The sequence below is a fragment of the Talpa europaea genome, assembly GCF_964194135.1.
Source record: "Talpa europaea genome assembly, chromosome: 1".
NCBI lineage: Eukaryota > Metazoa > Chordata > Mammalia > Eulipotyphla > Talpidae > Talpa > Talpa europaea.
Window position 1 is genome coordinate 68,271,751 of NC_140073.1, and position 23,854 is coordinate 68,295,604.

Sequence of the window (23,854 nt, forward strand, 5' to 3'; positions counted from 1 at the left end):
TTGCTTACAGGGACACTGAAATATCCCTAAGGTAAATGAGATCAAAATGTGGCTCACATTCTCTGTACTTTAAAATCGTGAACTTATCTCCAACTGGAATTTCTTGAAGAAAGGCATCATCTTGCATGGTCTGGTGCTGTCCACCTTCACCCTCCACCTCCTGACTTCCCAGCATACCATTCAAGGCCACCCATGACAGATGAGGCCTCCCCACTACAACTGCTTCCTGTAACTTTTGGCCAAATTCCATATTATCCTTCATCCAAAAATCAACAAATACATAAATAAGCAAATATATAAACAAACAAATAAAAACTAACCAACCAACCAAACAAACAAACCTAGTTTCCTTTCACTGACATGCAAAGTCTCTGATGTAATTTGGAATCAGGGGATAAATTGCTAATATTTCTGCCTTAGTTCTTTTAATTTTCAGAGAGATGTTGGTATTTCAGAGGCAATAAGCAATGTTAGCAAAGACGATACTTGTCATAGGGAAACCTGCTATGTACTCAATTTAATTTGTTGTGTTAGCCTGACATTGAATTTATTTTGCTTTTGCACAATTATGTCTTCTTTGCCATAATCCCCTCATTGATTCATTTTATACTTCCCTATTATATACCTCTTCACAATCCATCTTACTCCTGCTTAGAATGGGTGGTCTATACAGTACTAATAAGCAGTTAATCAATAATCAGTGTGGCACTTGTCCTATCTTCTCCTGCCTCACTGAACCATTCAGTGAGAAAATCTTGCTCAGATTGAACCTGCACCCCTCCAACTACTTAGGCAGGAATTTTCTGTTATTCAAGAGTATGAGGACAGTTGCCTCAACAGCCTCTGTTTCTGGCAGCCAAGAAGGAAGGAAACACTGCTGCAGAAATAGCGACTTGTGGTGATGATGCATGGGTGAATTGGTGAAGGAAATTCTATGTGGACAACACCTGAGAGGGGGCAGGAAGCAAACATTGTTTAAAAATGAACAATGATGCAAAAATATATATATATATTAAAAAAATCAAACCAAAAACCATTAAAAGAAATAAAATAGTAAATATGAATATAAAAGAAAAAAGGAATAGTGACTTGCCTGAAGCTCCCAGGGAGAGAGTGACCTGGTTACATGGCAGGTGCCATGACAGGCCGCAGGCAGGCGGAGCTTTTCTTGGGGAGGAAGATGCCTCTGTCCCTCAACATTGTGAGCTAAGGAGATGAAGGGCTGGATCTGTGTATGGGTGAGGGTGCAGGGATGGAAGATACCTTGGTCGCTGGTGAGCTGCTCATTGTTATCCTCATTACCATCCATTATTATGGATCCTCTCACATAAACTGCCATTCTTCCTCATCACAAACTCACTCTCTTTTGGGGTGAGAGTCACATGAAGATTATTAGAATGGAGTTACTTTGTCTTCGTCAATGCAGCAGTGACTAATTCTGCTGGGGGAATAGCTGTATTTTAAAGATATCAATATTTAAATTATTTGAATAAATTCCACAGGAAGCTCCTTACCTCTTTGGTAAACTTTGCTAAACTAATTTGTCTGATAAATATGGGCTGTTCAGAGCTCAGTATAGATGTACAGTACTCTTCTATATGAAATGCCTATTTGAAATGTCTATTTCATTTTTTAAATTGCTGTAAAGGAATTTTTGATAACTTGAACCCCTTACGCTCTCCAATTTTATTATAAACATAAATAGAAATCAAAATTAGAGCTGTATTGCTACAGAAAAAAACGTAAACTTGTATCTTTTGACATTTTTTATTGTTTTTATTTTATTTATTTATTTATTTATTTTTTTAATAGAGGCATTTTTTTTTATTTATTTCTTTGTTCGTTTGTTTGTTTTGTTTATACATGCACTGGGTACAGTCAGAAGCGCGGGAGGGTGAGAGAATTCACCAGAGCCAGAGCGGGGAGCAGAGCAGGCAGAAGGACCAAAGTACACTGCTGAGGGGAGCAGAGGGCGACAGGAGAGGTCTGCGCACCTCTTTTGACATTTTTTAAAATGACAAGATGAAAGGGATTAATCTTCAGTAAACACAGTAAGTTTTCAAAATTATTTGAGATGTGAAATTTGTGCTCCTGTGTGTGTGTGTGTGTGTATACCCATGTATAATGTAATTACCTAGAGTAAGGTATGCAAGGTAGAGAATCTATGTATTTTACATGATGTGGCATTTTAACTTTAGTATGTAGCTAATTTTCTATCCATGAAAAAGTGTACATTTCCTTTTAAACTCTAAGAATTTACCTGTCTCACCCAAAGTGTTTTGTATTATGGAACATATTAAGCTATGCTGATTGGAAGTATGTTGATTTACTTTTATGATGTGCATTTAAAATTATCCACACTGATGTCAGATGATCACTGACGCATATTAGCATTATTGTAAGATAGGTAAGCCTTAGAATACAGCGGCCATGATGTCATTTCTACCACCGCGGTTTTTTTTTTTTTTTTTTTTGGCTAGGAAGTCCTTTCAAGCGGAGCGCTATGTGAGCAGTATAGCTTCTGGTTTCCTGTGATGCTCTGTTGTAACCAGAAGGCCAGTTTCTCACATAGCAGGTCATACAGGTGGGCCCAGTGTGAGTTTGTACTTTTAAACATACCATTTCATGTTCCTCAAAGAATGCAGAGTGAAAGAATACCTGCATCTCTAAGGCATCCAGTGAGGCATTAATGCCATCTTGCATTTGCCCAGTCCTTTTGCCCAAATGCCACCTTGTAACCCATCATCTATGCAGCATCTTTCCAATCTTGCAAATTAGATATAATGAGCCCTCTTTCCTTAGCAGTGTCATTAATTCAACAATTACTGTTTTGAAATGCTCACACAAAGAGCATATTCTAGGAGTATCACTATGTGGCTAACCCTGAAAATTTTTTTTGCTGGGAACGAATTAATGAGATATTGCATCCTTTTTTCTCCTCTGATAACTCTGAGTGCCTTCTCCAAGTTAGCTCATTCATTGCCGATACCCCAGGTCTATAGCCGCCCAGCAGAGTTGTTATGTGATCTGTGTTCCTGTGGATATCTTTCTCATGCGAGACCATTTGCATGGGTCACTTTTATGCCTGAGGGCTAGCATTTTGCTATTCCTACGAATATGTGTGTTATATGAGGACAACTTTAATGAGCTATGGGCAAAATATAAGCCTCAGTAAATGCATCAATTGCATGGCTTTCAAGTCAAATTTGTAACGATGGAAAAGTAATTTTACAGAACATTTTGGTGGTGTCACGTGGAAATGAAGCAGCCAGGACTAGTAGGCAACATGTTACTATTAAACATTACATTTGTGTAAGGCAGAGTGGAAAGTTGGTGGGTTTGGTTTTCTAAAATCACTCGTTTCAGTTTTTTGAACAAGACTAGCTCACGGGGAGCAATATTTGGATGGATTATTACAAAATATAGAGAAATGTTACAAATCTTCTGTGATGAACCAGCTAAGTAGAAGAGGAATGCAAATATTCAAGAGTTCACGTATACTTAAGTGATAAAATCAGGAGAAGTTTGCTGTTGTGCAGGAGCATGAGAGGTGTTATACAAGGGCTGCTGGACACAGTATGTGCACTCAGGAGAGGAGCACAGAGTTAGGATTCTGGAGTCACAGCAGACTCTGCAAACTAATACATGAAGTACAATAGTTTCCTAGGGCTGCTGAATAAATCACCACAAATGGAATGATTTTTTTCTTATTTCTGGGGACCAGAAATCTAAAATTAGTGCCAGTAGGGCTACGCTGTCTCTGAAAACTCCAGTGAACATTCCTTCTTTGTCTGCTCCTAGCCTCTTGTACCTAGCCTCTGGTGACTGCTTTGCTTGCAGCGGAGTCACTGCCATCTCTTTCCCTGCTGTCCCAGCATCCTCTACACTTGTCATTAGGACACTGGTCATGAGGTTCAGAGCTTTCCCTAGTTCTAGGATGACCTCACCTGGAAATCTCTAACTACCATACACATATTTCCGAGGACCCTATTTACAAACAAATAAACAAAACAAAACAACAACAACAAAAAAACATATTCCGTAATTCCAAGTAGACGTGAATTCAAAGGGAATACTATACAATCCAGCATCACAAGTCTAATTCTGCACAAGTTAAAAAGTGGCAAACAGAAGGTTGAAATCTTGTAGCCTCTGCATAAACTTCCATTGAATGGAGAGTGATTTGATTCCTTGAAAGCTTTAAAACCAAGAACATTCTTTTGTTACTTGTTGATCCTCACTCTATTAGACCTATTTTTTCCCAGTAAGCTAATTTTATTTTGAATAAAAATTGATTGAGGCAGATAAGTCCCCTCCTTAACTATGTTTTCAAGCCTCTTGCAGGGATACCTTAGAAATTAGGATTTCTACAATTAGTATATTACTGCTCACACTGACATCATATAGATTCCTAAGGACCTTGAACTTGTAAAACTATCAGAGACTGATAACCAAAATATTCATTAGCAGTCTTTTCATCATGCTTAAACTTAAAAACTCTTCAAAAAATTGCTAGTCATTTCCTGAATTAACATTAGGGTGAGGACATCCATCTATCATCAATTACTGCCATTACCTATCTTCTAGTTGTACTGGCTTAAAAGACTCACATTTCCTAAGTTTATTATCCTGAGTTAATTACAATTTGCTTAGCTTGAATTATTGGACCCTAAACCATTGACCATACACTTCACCGTAGAAACAGTTTTAAAATGAAAATGATTTAATTAGAAACTATACTGCAACCTCATGGATAAAGCAGGAATTTTCTCTTTTTTTAATTTTATTTTTATATTCCCCATACAATTGCAACCCCCTTATTTTGACCCCAATCCCTCCTTTCCCCGCCCCCCCCCATAGTGTGTCTCTGGTTCATAGTTGTTTGTTGATTTTGATTTTTTTCTTTCTTTCTTACATCTTTTTTCATCTTTGCACAATGTATGCATTTTCATTTTAGTTATAGTCCCCATACAATTGCACCCCCCCTTATTTTGACCCTACTCCCTCCTTTCTGCCCTCCTCCTCCTCCCAACCGTGTCTCTGGTTTATAGTTGCTTGTTGATTTTGATTTTTACTTTGTATTGATTAGTCTTTTTCCTGGTCTCTTATTTAGGTTTTCTAAATTCCTGCTATGAGTGAGACCATCCGGTATTTTTCTTTTTCTTTCTGACTCATGCTCAGCAATTTTTTTCTTTCTTATAGTTATTCTCTTTCCTGGTCCCTTATTTAGGTTTTCTAGATTCCAAAGCAGGAATTCTCTTGAGCAATCTCAGAAGATGCTTGACCGAATGTACCTGTCCAGGCTTACTGCCAGTGTCTCCAACGTTAGTCTTATGTGTCAGCCAAAGAGATGGCATTTCTGCGCTTTTCTGGGTAGCTAAAATATAGTTTATATATATTTTTCCAAAATTCGGTATTATCACTATTCACAATACACTTTCAGCAAAAAATTCCTGAAGGTGATATAGCATTTTCTTATTCACATTCAGTATTAATTGAATATCTACCATGTGCCTGGATAGGGTACAAGCATTTGAATAAGATACATCCTTAGAAGCTCAGGGAGTCAAGTTGTTCAGGGAGTCAAGTGGTTCTTAAGACACAAACACCAGTTAGAGGCAGGGTCAGGATGGGACACCAATTCCTTAATTCCAAATCGTCTCTTAATTCTACTTGCTAATTCTATTAAAGTGTTCTTTATATCTCACGAGATAGAGTGATTTGAAATCTGGCATCTTAAACACCTTCTGGATGTTCCTTTAGCCCTTATTCCTATTTTTTCCTAGGTCTGGAATCTGTTATTTTCCAGATGTCTCCTTACTTCTTCACTTTCTTTCTTTAGGTCTTCAGCCTCTTTATCAGCAGAGATCAATCTGCTTCTTCATGAGCTTTTGGGTAACAACATTTTTGCTTACATGAAAACCTTCGTTATATGTTATCTTTATTTGGTGATAGGAGGTGAAAAACTCCATGTCAGTAGTAAAACAAATAACAAAACAAGATCACCCTTCTAAAAATCAATCAAAAGTCAGTATTTTGATTGACTGATTTTGACTGGCCAGCTCGTCCGTTTTGAATGAACAATGGTCTGTGATTACCTAGCATTACAAGAATAGATGTTGATAAATGTTTCCTGAGATTTTGACCTCCAGCGAGGTGTCTAACATAAGATTTAATCTTTAACCAAAGACTTAGTCTTTATTTTGAAGAAATGCTCAAATGATTTTCTTGGGAATGGGTTTTAACAAAATGTCAGTGGCTAAAGATCTTCTTAGTGTGAAAATCCTGACTCTCCAGGTTGTTCTTGGTTTTCAGACCCGCTTATATTTTCTGCTTGTCACTTAGTAACCTGCATTTGCCTTCAAGAATAGCAGATGCTTCATCCATCCTGGGAATGAGTTGAACATTGTTGTCCCCAACAGGAGAAGCATTCCAGTTTTCAGAAACCATGAGGGTCCCACTCTCCTCTTACTGGCTGGCACTTAGTATGCCATGGCCTCAGGAATTTTCAAATGCTTCTGGCTTAGAAAATATGCCTGAAGCAGGAGCAGAGATTTTTAAAGAAACATTATGTTTGAAGAAATAAAGCTGCCTTTTGTGATTCTGACAAAATCTTGGTCCACATTCATATTGTCTGAAAGAGTCAAAGATTGCTGATTTGACCACTTTTTATGTGAAGGGTGTTGGAGGGGTCTATATAGAGCGAGATCTCAATGAATTCTTGCATCACTCTGATGTGTAAGTTTTCCAGCTTTTCACAGATGTGAATTCTGAGACTCAGATGATAAATGCTACTTAGGGTGATGCCATTAGCAAGTAGCAGGGATGCAAAGTCAGATTCGTCCAAAACAAAATTCCATATCTGTTCAGAAAGAAAAATTTTACATAAGCACTCTTAAATTAAGAGACTCAAATGAAATATTGTAATCCTGACCCAGTTTGAATTAGAAATCTTATTTTCTCTTTATCTTCTTACCTAAGTGCAATCAGTACAGTCTACTTTACCGACAGCACCGTATCTACGGTTGGATAAGCAAAGGTAGTTCTTAGTGGAAAACAATAAATCCAGAGTCTATTCTTCTCATTAGTATCTCATCAGTAAGAATTCTGATAGTAGTGCCCAATTATTCCCCAAATGGATTAATTTATTTACTTTGGCTTCTTTTTCCAGTAAATATGGAAATCACACAAGTCAGTGAACAGGAAAGCAACACACAGCAAATCCTTAATACATCCTTTCATCAGGGGTCATGCCGATGAGAGAGAATAAAGTGCTATGATTGTCCCAAAGAATTGTGATTGCCACTTTGTAAAGAGGTAGTTGGAATATCTACTTTATAAAGTAGGTAGTGCTTTTGCTGTTTATGAATGAGTCTTATATAGTAAGAAGGACACAAGTTTTAGTTTAATGTGGCCCCTTTTCAAATCTTGGTCCTTCCATACCAATGTTCTGGGTTCATGATGAACTCTGTGGGCCCTACTGTCTCATATTTAACAGAGATAATGCCTCCTTTATAAAAGCAGGGTTCATAAAAGTAAATATAAGAATTCATGGTAGAAACTCCATATATATCGCTAAGTCAGGCAATCAACTTGTACCTCTCATCCATAGTTGCCCTCTGTAATGGAACACTAATGTTCAATTCGGCCATTATGTCATTGAAGCACTATGTTGCCTCTCTTTTTTCTGCACTTCAATAAGACTTTTCCACCTAATGACACAAGCTTTCAATAATTTAATATAATTTATGATTATTATTTGGTGACATCTAATTCTAACATCAATAGTCTAGTGCAAAATAAATGGAGTAAAAAGCCTATAAATCTAATATCTATCAGAAAGGTAAAAATTAGAAAAATCAGAATTCACAATTAAGGAGAAATCAAGATGAAAGAGCTGAGATTAAAGATATGTACATGTATATATACCCATCTAAGCACCACATATGGTTATTTAAAGATAAAAATACTTATATAATTAAATCTAGAAAAATGTTCAGATAATGTAAATCTCTAAATATGTATGTTCATATATATCTGATATGTTATGTGTATGTATATACAATGGAATGTAATTTATCAAATCTAGATTAAATAATAGAATCATATTCTTAAAACAGCAAAGTTTTCACTCATATATCTACAAGTAAATAAGGTCAGTTGTAAGATTTCACATTTACAGTAATAAAGGTTTACCAACTATTCATATTGATTTTGCAAATTTAAAACCTGAATAAGTTTTTACAACTATGCCTTGAATTTTAAAACCTCTCTACAGTGATATAAGAAGAAAGATTTTGCATTTCATATGATAATTTGATTTTCCATTACACAAAATTGCATTCATGTATTGTCATTTGTTTTGGAAATCATTCATTAAGTGACAAAACCATGTCAAAGAGAAGCGCAAGATACAATGTGGAAAGAAAGAAGGGTGTACAGAAGAATCAGTAGCATAGAGACCCCACCTTAGAAGAACAGGACTCGCAAGCACCCTAGGCATCTTTTTTTTTTTTTTTAAGATTTATTTATTTATTTATACAAGCACTGGGTACAGTCAGAAGCGCGGGAGGGTGAGAGAATTCACCAGAGCCAGAGCAGGGAGCAGAGCAGGCAGACTGACGAAATACAGTGCTGAGGGGAGCAGTGGGCGGCAGGAGAGGTCTGCACGCCATGTGGGACCCTCACCTGGCAGCCAGGGATAGAACCGGCGCTGCAGAGGCCGCGGACAGCTTTGCAGCCCAGCGCTCAATCGCTGCACCACCAGGGGAGGCCCCATCCTAGGCATCTTGGTCCCCCAGAGGTATCTAGAAAGGGCTCTGCTGAACAGACTGGTTGCCTCACCCATGACCTACCCGCAGTACACTGGCATGTGACACATATACCAGCAAGGGCAGCAGAGGCACTTCTTGATAAGGGTGGGATAGGGGCATTCAGCTTGCGGGAATGGGGCCCATGGGACTGGCCTCCAAGCAGAGCTTTACAGGTAAGATTACCTGTTTACTCAGGTGGCTTGGAATGCTCACCCCACCAAACAATGGCTACACCCACACACATTTTTAACTTCTCACATATTCATTACACTCACATAAACGCAATGTCTGATACACAGCATAATATTTTACAGAAATATTCACTTGGTGGGAAAAGCCAGGTAGAAGCCCAGACAGAGAAACAGGCAGAAAGCGGTGCACCCTCAGGGCGAATGCGGATGCATATCTTTAACCTTCCCACCTACACAGCCCTCTCTTGTCTCTCAGTACACTCCAATTCCTTCATATGCATAGAAGTTACCACACATACCAGCTGACTTGTTTAGAAAATAGATCTAACTCGTTTGTGCTTATCCTCTTGATCCTGATTTATCAGCTCATATTTGTTTTCACAAACCATGATGGAATTCTGGGTCTCAGTTATCACCGTGCATTGTAAATGGGGACTGATAGGACAAAATTACCAATGATGAACATTGCAAGATCAAAAGAACCACATGTTGATTTTTAATGATGCATATCTAAAGCATTTACAGTGTTATAACGCAATGTGTCTTCAAGAAAACATAAATAACTACCGGGGAACAAGTCTGTAATACTTATTCCAGCGACAAGTCAGAAACATCCAGCGCTCATCTCCCTACCCATCTGTGCATATCCCTTCATGTGTACATCTCTATGCATTTATCTTACCTCCGACCAGGGATTTCTACATTCTGCTCTTGAAGTCACCTTAATTTATTGCATGTGGAATGTGCCTAACAGATGCTTGATATCCTAAATAACAATCAGGTAAGACAGGTTGTTAGGGGTCCATGGTTCTCTGGGACAGACTTTTGTTTTGCAAGTATATCTGTTTCACACACAACAAAGCACCGATGTTGTTTGGGTGAAATAATTCCAGCCCGATTTTTATGACTCCCTCTAGTTCCAATACTAAAAAAACAAAACCGAAAACCAGTGTTTCCTTTGTCTGTGAGGTTGTGAAGTTAATTTCCTAAAACTTCCCAAGTCACTAAATTACAGAATTATTTTGAATCTTAAGGTCAAGACACATTCTGTGATGTCATTCAGCTCCTTTCTGCAATTCAGAGGGAAACCCAGGCAGCAGTGGTTGCAAGAAACCGGGTACAATGCCCTCCTCCGTGAACAACTACAATCAGTCAGAGATTTGAAAGGTAAGATCAACTCCTGCTTGCACTATTATTTTGCTTGCACTCTTTCCTTTTATTAACATTAAAGCAACCCAGGTTGGAAAGCATATGAACAGGAGTAGAAAATTATTGTTACTTTACTATGCTTTTTATTACCAACTGCTATCATTACAATCATAAACTTAATGAAGACTGCTTTTCTTTGCACTATTTTTTTTTTTTTTTAAGCTCTTGAGAGGCTCTTGACTTCCTTGAGGTCCCTGCCAGACCTGGCATTTTTCCATCTGGCTGGAACCAAGTAGGCACTAGGGGCTTCAGACTCTGGCCTGAAGTCCTTTTCTTCCGGAGTCAGTAACTCCCCCAGGTTCTCCCTGTAGCTCTTCTGTCTGCCACCAGGACTCTCAGCTAATTGTCTTTAATGAGCCTGGTGGGTAACTATCTTTGACTGTAACCATGAGGAGATCTTACCTTCTCCACAGAGCATTGAGTTTATTAAAAAAAAAAAAAAAAAAAAAAAAAGCTGACTGATTAAGCTTGCTTTGCATTTTATATACAAAGCTCAAAAGAAAAGAAATTGAGAGCTAGTGTCCTCTGGGTATCGTCATCAGGTGTACCACATGTACCCACCTTTAATAGGGAGAACAATTATATTCCTTATTTATTTAGTACTTATTTATTTAGTATGCTTTAGCCCATTTATAGCTTAAATGATGGTTCTAGAAATGAGCTCACCACCCAGCAGGAGCAGCAGCAGCAGCAGGAGGCCCTAAGATTCTGCTAGAAATGCATATTCTCAGTTCCAATCCAGACCTACTGGATCAGAAGCTGGGCAGGGGGCAGGAAGGTTCAAGAGTCTTTGCCTTAACAAGTCCTGTGGGGCATTTTGATGCACATTCCTTTCAGAGAATCTCTCCTCTAAACCACATGAGGTAATACTTTTATAATACTCACATTACAAAGGAAGAAATTGAAGGTCTTAGGGTTTTAGTCATTTATCAAAGTCACAGAATTTAGTCACTAGCTGTCAGACTTCAAGACCTGAGAAAACTTACGTTAAAAAACAAAACTAAACATGGCAGTAAAAGACTAAATGAATAAAAACTAGTTAATAAAATTTCCTCCTCTCAGTGATTATTCCAAGTTAATATAATTTAATATATTAGATAAAAAATCTACTGCTTTACTACATTTTAATGTTGAGATATTAAACTCCAATTTCTCTTAATCTAAGGTGAGTGTCTGCAAAACCTAATCAGTTTATAGATATTGGAAATAATATTAAAAGTCAAGTTTCCTGTGAATCACTAAGTACCTTAACAATGAGATTAATTTAATAGCAGTGGATTTAGAAGAATTAATTTTAAGCAGATCATCCTCCTAACTTTGATATTAGCTGCTGGATCCTATCCCATTACAAATGCAACCGGTTTTTAGGAGACTGCAAACATCTGCTCTCCCCCTAGAAAGCATTCATATGAATATTAATCTTGAGGACTACATATTGACTCCCTGTCCATGTGATGTGTTTAAATGCCACATGTGTAAATGTGTGAAAGTATTTACTCCTTAAAGAGGCTAGACCCCATGTTGGGAAGTTCTCTGAAACCTCTCAGCAAATTCTGGCATTGAGGAGGGAAAACAGATGGGCATCAGTAAGGAACTTTCCAGGGCTAAGTGTGGAGCCAGAGGGCTGGAGGGAAGCCTGCTGCTTTTGGTGTCAAGACTGGATGTTGCTTTCACACTGTTGATTGGCCAGTTATTTCCTCTCCTCTTTTTTGTAGATAAGAGAACCTAAGGTCAGCAAAAGTGCTTCGGATAGAAACATAGGGATGATTCTAGGAGAAATACTAATCTTTGGGAGGCTTTACTTGGCTGTTCCAAGCTTGATCCACAGTGAAGTTCAGGCTTTATCTCCATGTATTTTGTAACCTCCACGTAACCAACAGGACAGCTGGTGAACTAAGGAGTCTAGATAGGGATGTATAGAGGAATGCTAGCAAATATTCTGGAATGTTCTAGACAAATGTAGGGAGACTGATCACTACAAGGAGGTGAAATGATACTTTCTAGGTCTTATAAAAAAACAGTGGTATAACAGGAATCAAAGACCTTCACATTTCTTTTCAACCTTGCTTCTGTTTTTTGGTTTGATTCACATTGATAATTTGCATTGGTGGTCTCCATCAAGCCAGGGGCAGGATTCTGAGAATGCCCATTTCCTAACTGAGATTTTAATAATGGTGAATTATGAAATTAACTGCTATATTAAAGGCTTAATTTATATATGTATGAGAGAGTAAAGGAGAGATTAGCAGCAAAATCTTGAAAAATATATTTATTAGCACTTTATTGTATGTTGTCTTTGCTATTTAACATAAAATTATTAAAATAAAGTCTTCATTAAAAAGATGTATTTGCTTTAGTCTATAGTTAAAGAAGTATGGGGGTTGCTAGCAGTTCACAATCTCTAGCCATTCTCAATCTCAAGCTTTGTCTTATATAACTAAAAAAGGAAATCTTGTATTTAAATTTATTAATTTTGTGTCACTCATATAAATCTTATACATAATCCTTTGAGATTTTGCTCCTAGAATTTTTCCTGTTGTAAAAGTTCCTGCCTAGTTACCACTTTTCTCTTCATGACTTCCTAAATTTATTTTTTGTTAGGTATGCAACATTTTGCAGTAGCTGGGAAGTCAAAGATACTGAAACTTGGTCTCTGCTCTAGATATGAGTTTACCACCCAGCAGCAGCAGCAGCAGCAGCAACAGCAGCAGCAGCCCTGGGATTTTATTAGAAATGCATGTTGGACTCATTAAGTGCCTCCTACCTTATGTACTCTCTGACTCCCCTTATCTTCAATTTTGTGCTTCTGAACTATAACAATGCTTCTCCTACACACATGCTCTGCTGCAGGGTCATTTATTTGTTTCCCTAATGGGTCTGCACATTGAAGAAAGGAATTAACCACAACTTTAAGACGCTTCTATGCCCAACACCCACAGTGTTTGGAGTATAATAAGAGTTTAAAAGCTTTATGTTGATGGTAATGAGATTTTCACTCTCAAATTGTTTTCTGAAATTGGTAGGCTTAAAATATTATATCAAACAGTGATCAATACTCAAGATGTTCTAGGTCAAATGGGCAGAATAAATGTATATAAATCAGGAAGATTAGGGAGTATCCACCAGTGAGTTTCGAAGTCAATCAAGGATGAAATCAGGGAACTGATGACCAAAATGTATAATCCACTCTTTCAATTGACCTTTGTTTGAGAAAGGTGTTGGGTAACTATGCAAATCCTTTATGTTAACATAGGAAAGCTAAGGGGGAAACATAGAGCACTATATTGTATAACCAAAGGATTCTGGAACAAGGGGCAAAACAGCTAGTATAAACGGTGAGAGGCAACATGAAATTTAACAGAAAACAGTAAGTTAAATACTAATAAGATATAATCTTTTCAGGGGGTAGTAATAGGCTAAAGAGGACTTAAAACAGTCACGTGAATAGCCGTGTGTGTGTAGATACTGGCCTAGCAGGGAGTAGGGTAATTGTCAGTGAAGGAAAGGAATTACCACCTCTAGTTGTGAACGACTATTCTATAGGAGAACACAAACACATTTTTTTGGTAGCATGGACAAACAACTGGGGTTCAGTGTTGTAAGGGCCGGACTGGGCACAGTGCAGGTTTTCTGATCCCATGCAGACCGGGTAAAGGAGGAGTCAGAGTCCTCAGTGGTTTTTTGCAGGTCTTTTATTGGGGTTCAGCGGGTACGTGCAAGGCAGGGGTGCTGGCTGGGGGGCTGGGAGGCTGGCAGGCCTCCCAGCCCCCAGCAAATCTTCACTCTATCTGAGCTCTCTGGCGTTCGTTCTGCTGCTTCTCGGCTTCGGCTTCTACTGCTGCTGCTACTGCTGGTGTCCCCGTGACGCCGCCCTTAAAAGCACAGTCTTAGCTCAGCTGAATCCCATCTACCAATGCCCACACCCTATTCTAGGTGCCCGCCATCAGGCATGCATTCAGGACAAGGATCCATCATCTATCCTGATGGCGGGAGGGCAGAAAAGCCTGATATTTTCTTTACCCTACAAGTGTATACACTGGAAGGAGACAAGTTTTGACTTTACATTTGGCTTTACTGTACATCAGTCTGATTTGTTTTCTGGAATCATCAATAGGAGACTTATACCAGAAAGCTAGTTCTGACATCGTTGAAGAGGACATACTTTGTTAGAGACACATTCTAGGCATTTCCTGGCCCATCAATTTTTCCCATGAGGCTCACCATTCTGGTTTAGCCCAGGTGGGACTTAAATTTCCATTTTACTTCCCCAACGGACCAGAATGTATACTGAATCCCAGCCCAGATTAAACCAGCCCTTGGCCTGAGAATATCAGTTCCTAATTCTCAAGCTATCAACCACTGCTAAGTATTATCTAGTGAATTAGGTGTTTGGGCTTTATGCACAGACAGACTGGAGATGTGTCTTGGCCATCATTTTACCACTCGTGTGATATGGACCGGTTTTTTGTTCAATTTCATATTTCATAAAATAGGAACAACTCACTAGGATTATATAGAAGGAATTAAACACTAGTTTTAATATTTTACTGATGTGCCTATTCATATTGAGCACCTGATAAAAGGAACACTTTCAGGTAGGAATACCATAGAAATCAACCAAATTCTCTACCACCCTCTAGATGTTGTCCTCTGAATTGCTGTCACTTTATTTATAGGCACCAGCTTTGCAAACTGCTTTGCTTTAATTATGGCCTCAACTCTTAAAGCACCTTTGCTTTCCCCAGGGTCCCATATCACTATGGTCCTTGCATTCCTCATGAGTGAACCTGCCTATGTTATGATAGATGGAGTGACTATAACAGTACCATCTTAAAATATATGACTTGCTTCAAGCCAAAGCTGATTGTGAATGCTTCCTTAAATGCACACTTGGAAGAAGTGAGTGCATATGTAGGGAAGACAAACCACTTAATATCTCTTGGTTAATACTGGTGAATCCATCAACAGCATATAGTTGTCAAAACCATTGGGTCTCCATGGTGGCACAGAGGGTTTAACGCAGCACTGTTAAGCTGTTCGCAGTCTCTGCAGCGTGGGTTCGATTCTGGCCAGCCAGGGAGATACCCATATGGCGCGGCAGACCTTTCCTGACTCTCCCACTGCTCCCCTTAGCCGTGTTTCCAGTATGTCTGCCTGTTCTGCTCCCCGCTGTCTCTAGTGAATTCTCTCACCCTCCTGTGCCTCTGGTCTATCCCCCAGTTCTAGTATAAATAAATAAATTTTAAAAAAATCACCTGAGAGATGCTCTTTAAATTATCTTTGCAAGACAAGTACATTATCCTTCAAAATCAGATAGTGTGAGGATTGAATTTAGAAAGAAAAGGTAAATAATTCAGAGAAAAATGAATGAAAAAATCCAGGATTCTTATAGACTGCTTGTTGACATAGTTCTTGTTTTCTGTATGCTTATAAATAAAAGGCAGAAGAGGGACTGCAACAACTGCTGAAGCTTTTAGGTAATACTACGGTCTCTGAGTAAGAAAGAATTGGAACTGGATTAAGAGTGAACACTTTTACATATGCATAAAAGTTGGTAGGAAAAACAACAATTTCATCCAATATGCCACAATAAAGACCCAAGACTAAACTTGATTGAAACCAGCTATGAAATGACTTGGGGGACTTTGAAGTGATGCCCATTTATTTATTTATTTTATTTTATTTTTTTGGTAGGACCTTCACTGGTGGCCAGGGATCGAACTGGCACTGCAGAGGCTGCAGGCAGCCTCGCAACCCAGCGCTCAACCGCTGCAACACCAGTGGAGGCCCTGCCCATTTATTTTTACACTCTGTGTGTTTCTTGTGGTGAAGTTTCTAGATATGACAATACAACATCATTATGACATCTTTCCCATTGAGAATCATGTGACAGGTGATGGAATTGCAGGGCGGTGTCAGTGGAAATTTAGTTTGAGTTGAATGAAGTAATTTATTAGCACCTACTAGTTGAACCTACTTTTTAGCTTGTAGTTGCTTCTTGCTCAGTCATGACAAGAACTTAACATGATATTTGTGAGCTTACTCATTGGAAGCAATACCCTAACATGCTGTTGTAGCTAAAAAGACCATGAAACTTGCCACTGGGGAAGATTTTGGGAATAAAACATCTGCCTTTTTTTTTTTTTTTTTATAAACATACAGAAAACAAGAACTATGTCAACAAGCAGTCTATAAGAATCCTGGATTTTTACATTCATTTTTTTCTCCTAATTATTTACCTTTTCTTTCTAAATTCAATCCTCACACTATGTTTTATATAAGTTTTATATAAGCTTTTGTCTTCATACTTTATATACTACATATAGATGACTTCTCCAGAAAGATGGGGAAAACAGAAAAAGGTTCAAGAGAAAGACAATTAAAATTGTCTATGAAATTTTATATTTGAAAAGTTAGAGATACTTTAGTCTGATATGAGCACAGGAATGGAACCTGACCATATTGTACATGTTCATGAGCAAAGTGGATACAGTGTTTATAAAAAAGGACATCATATTTTACAATGGAAGCACAAATGACTGTCTTTTAAAATTTGAGAGTGATAATTTTCAGAAATAAAAGAATGCGCCAACATACATAGAGGGGAATGCCTTTCGAACCCTGACATTTGGTATGTAGAAAACATAGTTGGATTCACAAAGGATTTGAATACACAATGGACTCAGGACTATAAAAATAATTTGTGGACTTAATAGGGACAGTGAGTGTTTGTCCTGACATAGTTTTCAAAAATTCTGGTAAAAAACAAAACCTGGAGTGGATTTAACCAGAGGATTAGAGGTTTGTTTGTTCCTAATAAATGTACCCACTTACTGAACATTGTCTAAGGTTTTCTGCTCAGAGTCAGAATCTTAATATTTGTCTTATTTTGACATGACTACAAGCCAGCCTGAAAGAGATTTTTAGATCTGCTAATATTCTAATGTTGTTGCTCAGTTTGTCCCTGAGACACCTTCACGCCAGATTATTTAGTAAAGTGGGGAATCTGGCTCATTCATAAATCATAATACATCGCCAAAGGGCTGCATTGTGGCCTCATTCATGAACATTCCTTCAGTGCCAGATCAGAAACTCTACAAACTGGATTTTTAGGGCATGGATATTTGTTCCTGTGCATGGACAGGTTTGTTTTCAGAGTTCTTGTTCTTAAATGAGTGCTTTAAATAAAATAAATCTCTGGAGTAGTGGTAAATTGACAACTTATCTACAACATGTGCTATAATTTTATGTTTGGTAAATCAATTTTAAGAAACATTATAAACTCCATATCAACTAGAAATTGCGGTTCTCCAAAAAGGAATGGGAAAAGCTTATTAGAGATTCTCTACTTCCTCAATTATTTCATCCTTTATTAAGTCAATAATTGATATAGTATTTTTGGGTTTTGACTTGTTCTGAATATTTAAAGGGAGATTAGAGAGTTTTATAAAAATTTGTTGCTCGATAATTGTCCTAATTTTATTTGTCAAATTTAACTCTGGCAAACTCGTAGTCTTCATTATAATTCCAAATTTTAAAAAATGTGAAAACAAAACAAAACTAAAAAGCTCTCAAGTTAATCTATTCATCCAATTGGTGAATAGTACTTCACTGGTGGAAATGTTATGGAGGCTTATTGGTTCAATCATTCTTAGACCTTAACAAAAACAAAAACAAACAAAAAAAGAGTCTGCTTTTTCTGTCTGAAGTTTATATTTACAAGGGAATGGAAACAACCTTGAGCTAAGCTCCAGGACTGGTTTTCTGAAATCACAGGAAAGAAGTAGATTTCCAGAGCTGCAGCACCTTGAAAAAACTGCATCCTGGCTCTGGACTCCTATTACAAACAAAGCCTTTTCTAATTAGTTTGTCTAGATTAATAGACTCAATTGGGTCTATGGCTACTGTTAGTAGAATATACTTACTTCTCTTGATCTTTGGCCCTTGCTTCTTAAATTATTTAATCATGTTCATCTTCAAAAGGCTATAGAAGTCAAGAGATGTTGAATCCATAGGAAAGGTTTATAGAATTGGTGATCTTGGGTCTCCTTATTCATGGGGGTCCTGGTAGTTACTCTCACCCTCCTTGTATTACAGTCTTGTCTACTCATTCTTGGTGTTGAATATTCAACAATTGCATGTACAATCTGTCCCAAACACAGAGCCCTATGGCTCTCTCTTTCTCAGGCTAAAACTCCTCATAACTTTACGTAGGGACCACTTCCACGTTCAGCAGGAAGTAGTTACAGAAGATTGAGATATCATCACTTTACTCCTTTTAGAAATAAAGAGGATGAAAGATCTCTCAAGGGAAAGAGACAAGAAAGGTCCTGGGACAGAGACAGATGCACAGAACTGCAGGCCAGAACTTTGCTGTTCCCGTTGTTAAATAAATACAGAAGGGACTGAATTCTCTTGGGGAGGGAGAAGTTAACTACAGCTGTACCCCATTCCACCAACCTATCCACTCAAAGACAAGATGAACCAAACCTTATTGATTTAAACTCACTCTATCTGGGTTTAACTTCCAGTGTCCTGTTATGATTCAACAGTCTCAGTAAACAAAATACTGGTCAAAACTGGTCCAAAACCCAATCTGTGAACCCCTACTAACACATCTATACAAGCAACCTCAAAAACTAGAGGGTGAGTCTCCCTTGAATCTTCTTTTCTGAGTGTGTACTATTGCTTGCAATAAAATCTTCACTCCTATATCACCTACTCTGACTTCTGCACAAATTCTTTCCTGTGTGGAAGCCAAGGACATCCAGGGTCCCAGGGTCCCTGGGCCTCATCAGAATTACCAGTTAATATTAGCCATGAGTCAGATTTGTGAGTAATTTGTGATGTTTTGAGTTAAATCACTTTTTGAATCACTTTTTGATGGGTATTTTGAAGTCCTAGAGAATTTCAGAGAGTTTGAGCACTGTTTATGACATACAGAAATACAGTTCAACACGACTGGTGATTTCTCACTTTTCCAGTTTAGCAACATGTAAATTAAACAATAAGTTTTAACTTTATTCTTACAGAGTGCCTCTGACAATATTTATATTTAGGTGAGAAAAGTAAATCAATTTTGTGAAAATTAAAAAAAAATCAAGCATGGTAAAAGAGAAATAGAAAGTACAGTTTTGCATTCAAGTATATTTTGTATAATAAACTAATAAATATTAGTTTTGTATTCTGGTAAAACCAGTTTCTATTTACATGAGCTTTGGTGGATCTTTATAAGCCTCAACCCTCTCCTTCAGAGAGATATTAATATTGAATCCCCAGAGTTTGTTTTTATACACACACACACACATAAATATACATATATATATATATATATATATACACACACACACCCATATGCATGCATACATACATACATGTGTATGGGCATACATAACACATTAAACTGAATTATATAACATATTATATATAGTATATATTACATATAGGGTACTAAATTATATAGACACACAAATTTGTTTACAAATGTGGGCACTTATTTTTCCACATTTGATTCTCTCACTTTCATGACTTGTGTTGATCATTCCCAAGGTTACTATATTTTACTCTTTATTTTTTATTTTTTTTAAAGATTTATTTATTTATACAAGAACTGGGATACAGGCCAGATGCGTGGGAGGGTGAGAGGATTTACCAGAGACAGAATGGGGAGCACAACAGGCAGACTGACAAAATATACTGCTAAGGGGAGCAGCGGGCCAGACAGGAGAGGTCCGCCACTCCACATGGGTATCTCCCTGGCCAGCCGGGATGGGATCAAACCTGTGCTGCAGAGGCTGCGGACACCTTTACAGTGCTGCCCTCAACCACCTGCGCCATTAGGGGGGCCTATATTTTACTCTTTAAACTGAACATTTTGATATTCCCTCCACAAATCTTTTTTCCTCCTAGGGTTTTCACCTGACAGGTGGATACCAAAGCTGCTGCTTCTCTTAAGTACTTGCAAGTATCATCAGGTGCTCAGAGACACCAATAACACTGTTCCCTGCCACTCACTGGCGTCTTTTACCTCTCTAGAAAGGCAACATGGTTTTGAGGGTGAGACAGGGATGTGGATAGTTTTATCCTTCCCAATTCTGGAAGCCCTTTGCATTTTTTTAATTACTACCCTCAAATTAATTTCTGTTAATTTCTTCCAGCATGAAGGCTGCCAGGACTTACAAGATAAGTCCCTGCCTTTAAAGAGACTTGGAGTTATTTGAAAATACAAGTAAACCACTAGGGAATGGGAATAAAGTAGGTCTGATGCCAGCTATTCACAAGCCCAGAGTAATAGTCAATCCCTGAAATACAGCCTGTTCCAGAGGAAGGCTGAAAACAGATCATTCGTTTCTAAAGAAAATGGAACTCAGGGTTTAAAAAAAATTAGACAAAATAACTCAAAGCTGCAATTCAATCTGGAAAAAAAAAAAAGGTCTGATTGAAAATGCCAAAGAAAATAAATAATCCTACATCTCTTTGTCCCTCCAAAATAAAAATAAAATCTTAAAATTGGTCACTGAAATGGAAGATGTGCTTCTTTCTCACTTCAAATTAAAAACAAAGTAAATCAAAAACCTGTAAAAATTTATATAGGAGCTTCTAAATTCAGTAAAACAAATACAATTGTCCCCAAAAGACAATTTTTTCAAATGAAGATAATCCATGCTCTCCATGAATATTGTGACCTAATATTATACTCTTAAAGATGACAATAATAATATTCTCAATTTTCAACTTGTCATAACTAATTTTAAGACTGTTGTTATTTTTAATTAGAAATAGTAATAGGTAGGCAATTAACAGATGGCAATGAGTATCAAATATATATGTCTTTCCCAACCAAGTGGGACCAACATAGAAAAATATATATGCAAACATCAATGATTTGAAATCTTATCTGGCATTGATTTAAGGGGAAACCAATTAGGGAAATTATGAGAAGAAAAGATTATGTTATCAATTGCCAAATTTTCACATTTTATGTACATTTAGAAGCAAATAGCTATTTGGTGATTTTTTTCCCCCTTAAAGTGAAAGGATACAAAATTAAAAAAAATATTTTATTCAGTGCATGAGTTTCTGAAGCCTAATTCAGCTGCCTCATACTCTCTGCCTCCTCCTCTCTTTCCTTGTTCCCAATTTGGAGAAGTCTTTTATTTTCCAAATTAAATATATTTCATTCTACACATTCCAAATCTTATTTTTTCCTTCCCTCCCTCCAAAACTGCATTTAGACATGAACAATATAGATAAAGGATTTCATAGGAAAAAAACAAATTGTTGTTTCTGAAAATATGTTTTTGAACACTTTATATCTTTTCTATTAAAAAAAGAAAATATTTCTAACTGATATATCATATGTATATATTTATTTTATCATTTATTTCATGTTGAAAAACGGGGAGTGGGGAACAAAATTTTTTTTTAAAGATTTATTTTATTCATCCATGCATACAAGAATTGGCGTGTAGATCAGAGGTGAGAGAGATGAGACAGAAGGGGAAGCAGAACAGGTGAATCTACTGAAATACACTGCTGAGGGGAGCAGTGGGCAAGACAGGAGAGGTCTGCTGCATCATGTGGATTAGCTCCTTGGCCAGGGATCGAACTCATGCATCAGTGGCTGAGGATATCTTAATAACATTACGACTTTAACCCCTGTGCCACCAGGGAGGCCCTCATAGGGGAAGGAAAGTTCTTTTCACAACTTTGAGCAAACAGTCCTTTACTCCCAGCTGAAGCTTGTGGGTAATGATAGATTGACTCTGAATTTTATACTTTCTTTATATTTTTAAGAATTTCAGTTGTTTTCAGATCTTGAATGCAGACTGTTAAGGACTGTGATTTGAACCTCAGATTAGACTACAGATTCACAAGGAAAGAGTCACAAATTAGACTTTGATTAACTTACACAACTGAGTCCATGGGTCATGACCAGTTATATAAAATACCTGATATGTATAATGAGCTGATATGTAAGTAAATGAATCAGTGTTCAGTAAATCAATACATTCTCATTAATAATAACCTCCTGTACTCTACTTTTCTGTGCAGAGGCCCAGTTAGTGAATCAATTAAGTTACCAGAAACATTAATTTTTATAACAAGCCTACTGATTTTACTAGGAATGGAAGTCATGCTGGAAATAGGACTTATGTGTCATCTAATTATTTCTGAATGGATCTCAAAATTATTGCATATTTTAAGCTACTAACAATCATTTGCCTAAGCAAATGACAGGAACGTTCATTGGTTATCATTATCACATAAGGTTTCATTCAACTGAAGAGAAAAGCTGTCCTACCCAGATGCTGTCTTCTTGCTTGTACTGTTTCCAGTTGCGTCCTGTGTCACTGAACATCAGGCTGTAACTCGTCACCCAGTCAGAGCTTCCATACCGACCCTGTGTGGCCACCGCTGTGATCTCCACTCTGTTTCCCAAGTCCATCTGGAGCCACTGTTGAGCATTGGAATCTGCTGGGGACCAACCGCCGGTTCCTGGAAGATCAGAGAGAGTTGTATTGTAGTAACACCTCACATAGTCACAGCATTCAACTCTCGATGAGAGAAGAAACACTGCACAATTAAGACGCCCTCCCCCACATATGCCCTGACCTTGTTCTTCAGTCCCTGGTACTACTTTGGCCCAACTTCTATCCTGTCCCTTCATCTGACTCCCATTAGTAGCTTACAATTCATCTTGAATGTTTTTTCCCATTACAATTCTTCATCTTTACTCAGTCATCACTGTGTCTATCTTTTGATTATCTAATGGAATTTGCTTTGTTTTTAATCCTTTTGCAATGTTAGTTTGTAGCATGACTTATCCTTTGCCTGACAAGTAATTCCCTTCTATCTTTCTTTTATTTTTTTAAAGATTTATTTATTTATGCATACAGAGCTGGGGTCCAGGCCAGAGGTGCAGGGGGTGAGAGGATTCACCAGAGACAAAGTGGGGAACAGAACAGGCAGACTGACTGAAATACACTGCTGAGGGGAGCAGCGGGCGAGACAGGAGAGGTCTGCTGTACCATGTGGGTAGCTCTCTGGCTGGGGATTGAACTCGTACTGCAGAGGCTGTGAGCAGCTTCATAGGGTGCACCGTAACCCCTTTCTTCTATCTTTCAAGTTTCTAACTCTATCTTATATTTCTTCTCTTTTTCCGACTGCATGCATCCCCTTTTCTACAAATTCATGTTATAGCTCCGTACTTTTGAGAAAGGGCTATATTTGTATCTGCTTTAAGGAAAGTGAAAATAGCACTAAGCATTGTTTTGTAGCAGCCTTTCTAGAGTCAGTTTGCACCCCAAGCAGCAAGAATACCCCATCAATCTCCTTCCCTGACAACTGCTTTACACAGGTTGTGTATGTACCATGTGATTTCTGCTTTTACTATTTAGGAGTGTTATTTTTGATCTCGTGATTTGGTGTGATTTAGAAGTTTTCTATTTGTTTTGGAAATGCTCACTTTTTTTCATATAAACTAATAACAATTGCTTCTTCACTTTACTTCATTTCAACTTACAAAAGGTTTTATAGGAATGTTCTACTTTTGGGTAGCAGCAAAACTCTAACATTGTATGAGCCTACCATGGCTTAGTTTGTTGTGGATGCAAAGATGAAAGACCAAGGACCTGCCTT

The 23,854-nt window shown here is 37.7% G+C and overlaps 1 protein-coding gene across 2 annotated transcripts in view; it reads right to left on the minus strand.

Moving 5' to 3' along the window:
* CNTNAP5 (contactin associated protein family member 5) overlaps positions 1 to 23,854 on the minus strand; it is a gene marked incomplete at its 3' end in the record, with an annotated part of 850,995 nt that overhangs the window by 603,732 nt on the left and 223,409 nt on the right. For both annotated transcript variants that reach the window (XM_084247346.1, XM_084247345.1), the window contains exon 3: positions 22,518 to 22,711. In XM_084247346.1, coding sequence (XP_084103472.1) covers positions 22,518 to 22,711 — 194 coding nt within the window. The remainder of the gene's footprint in view (positions 1 to 22,517; positions 22,712 to 23,854) is intronic.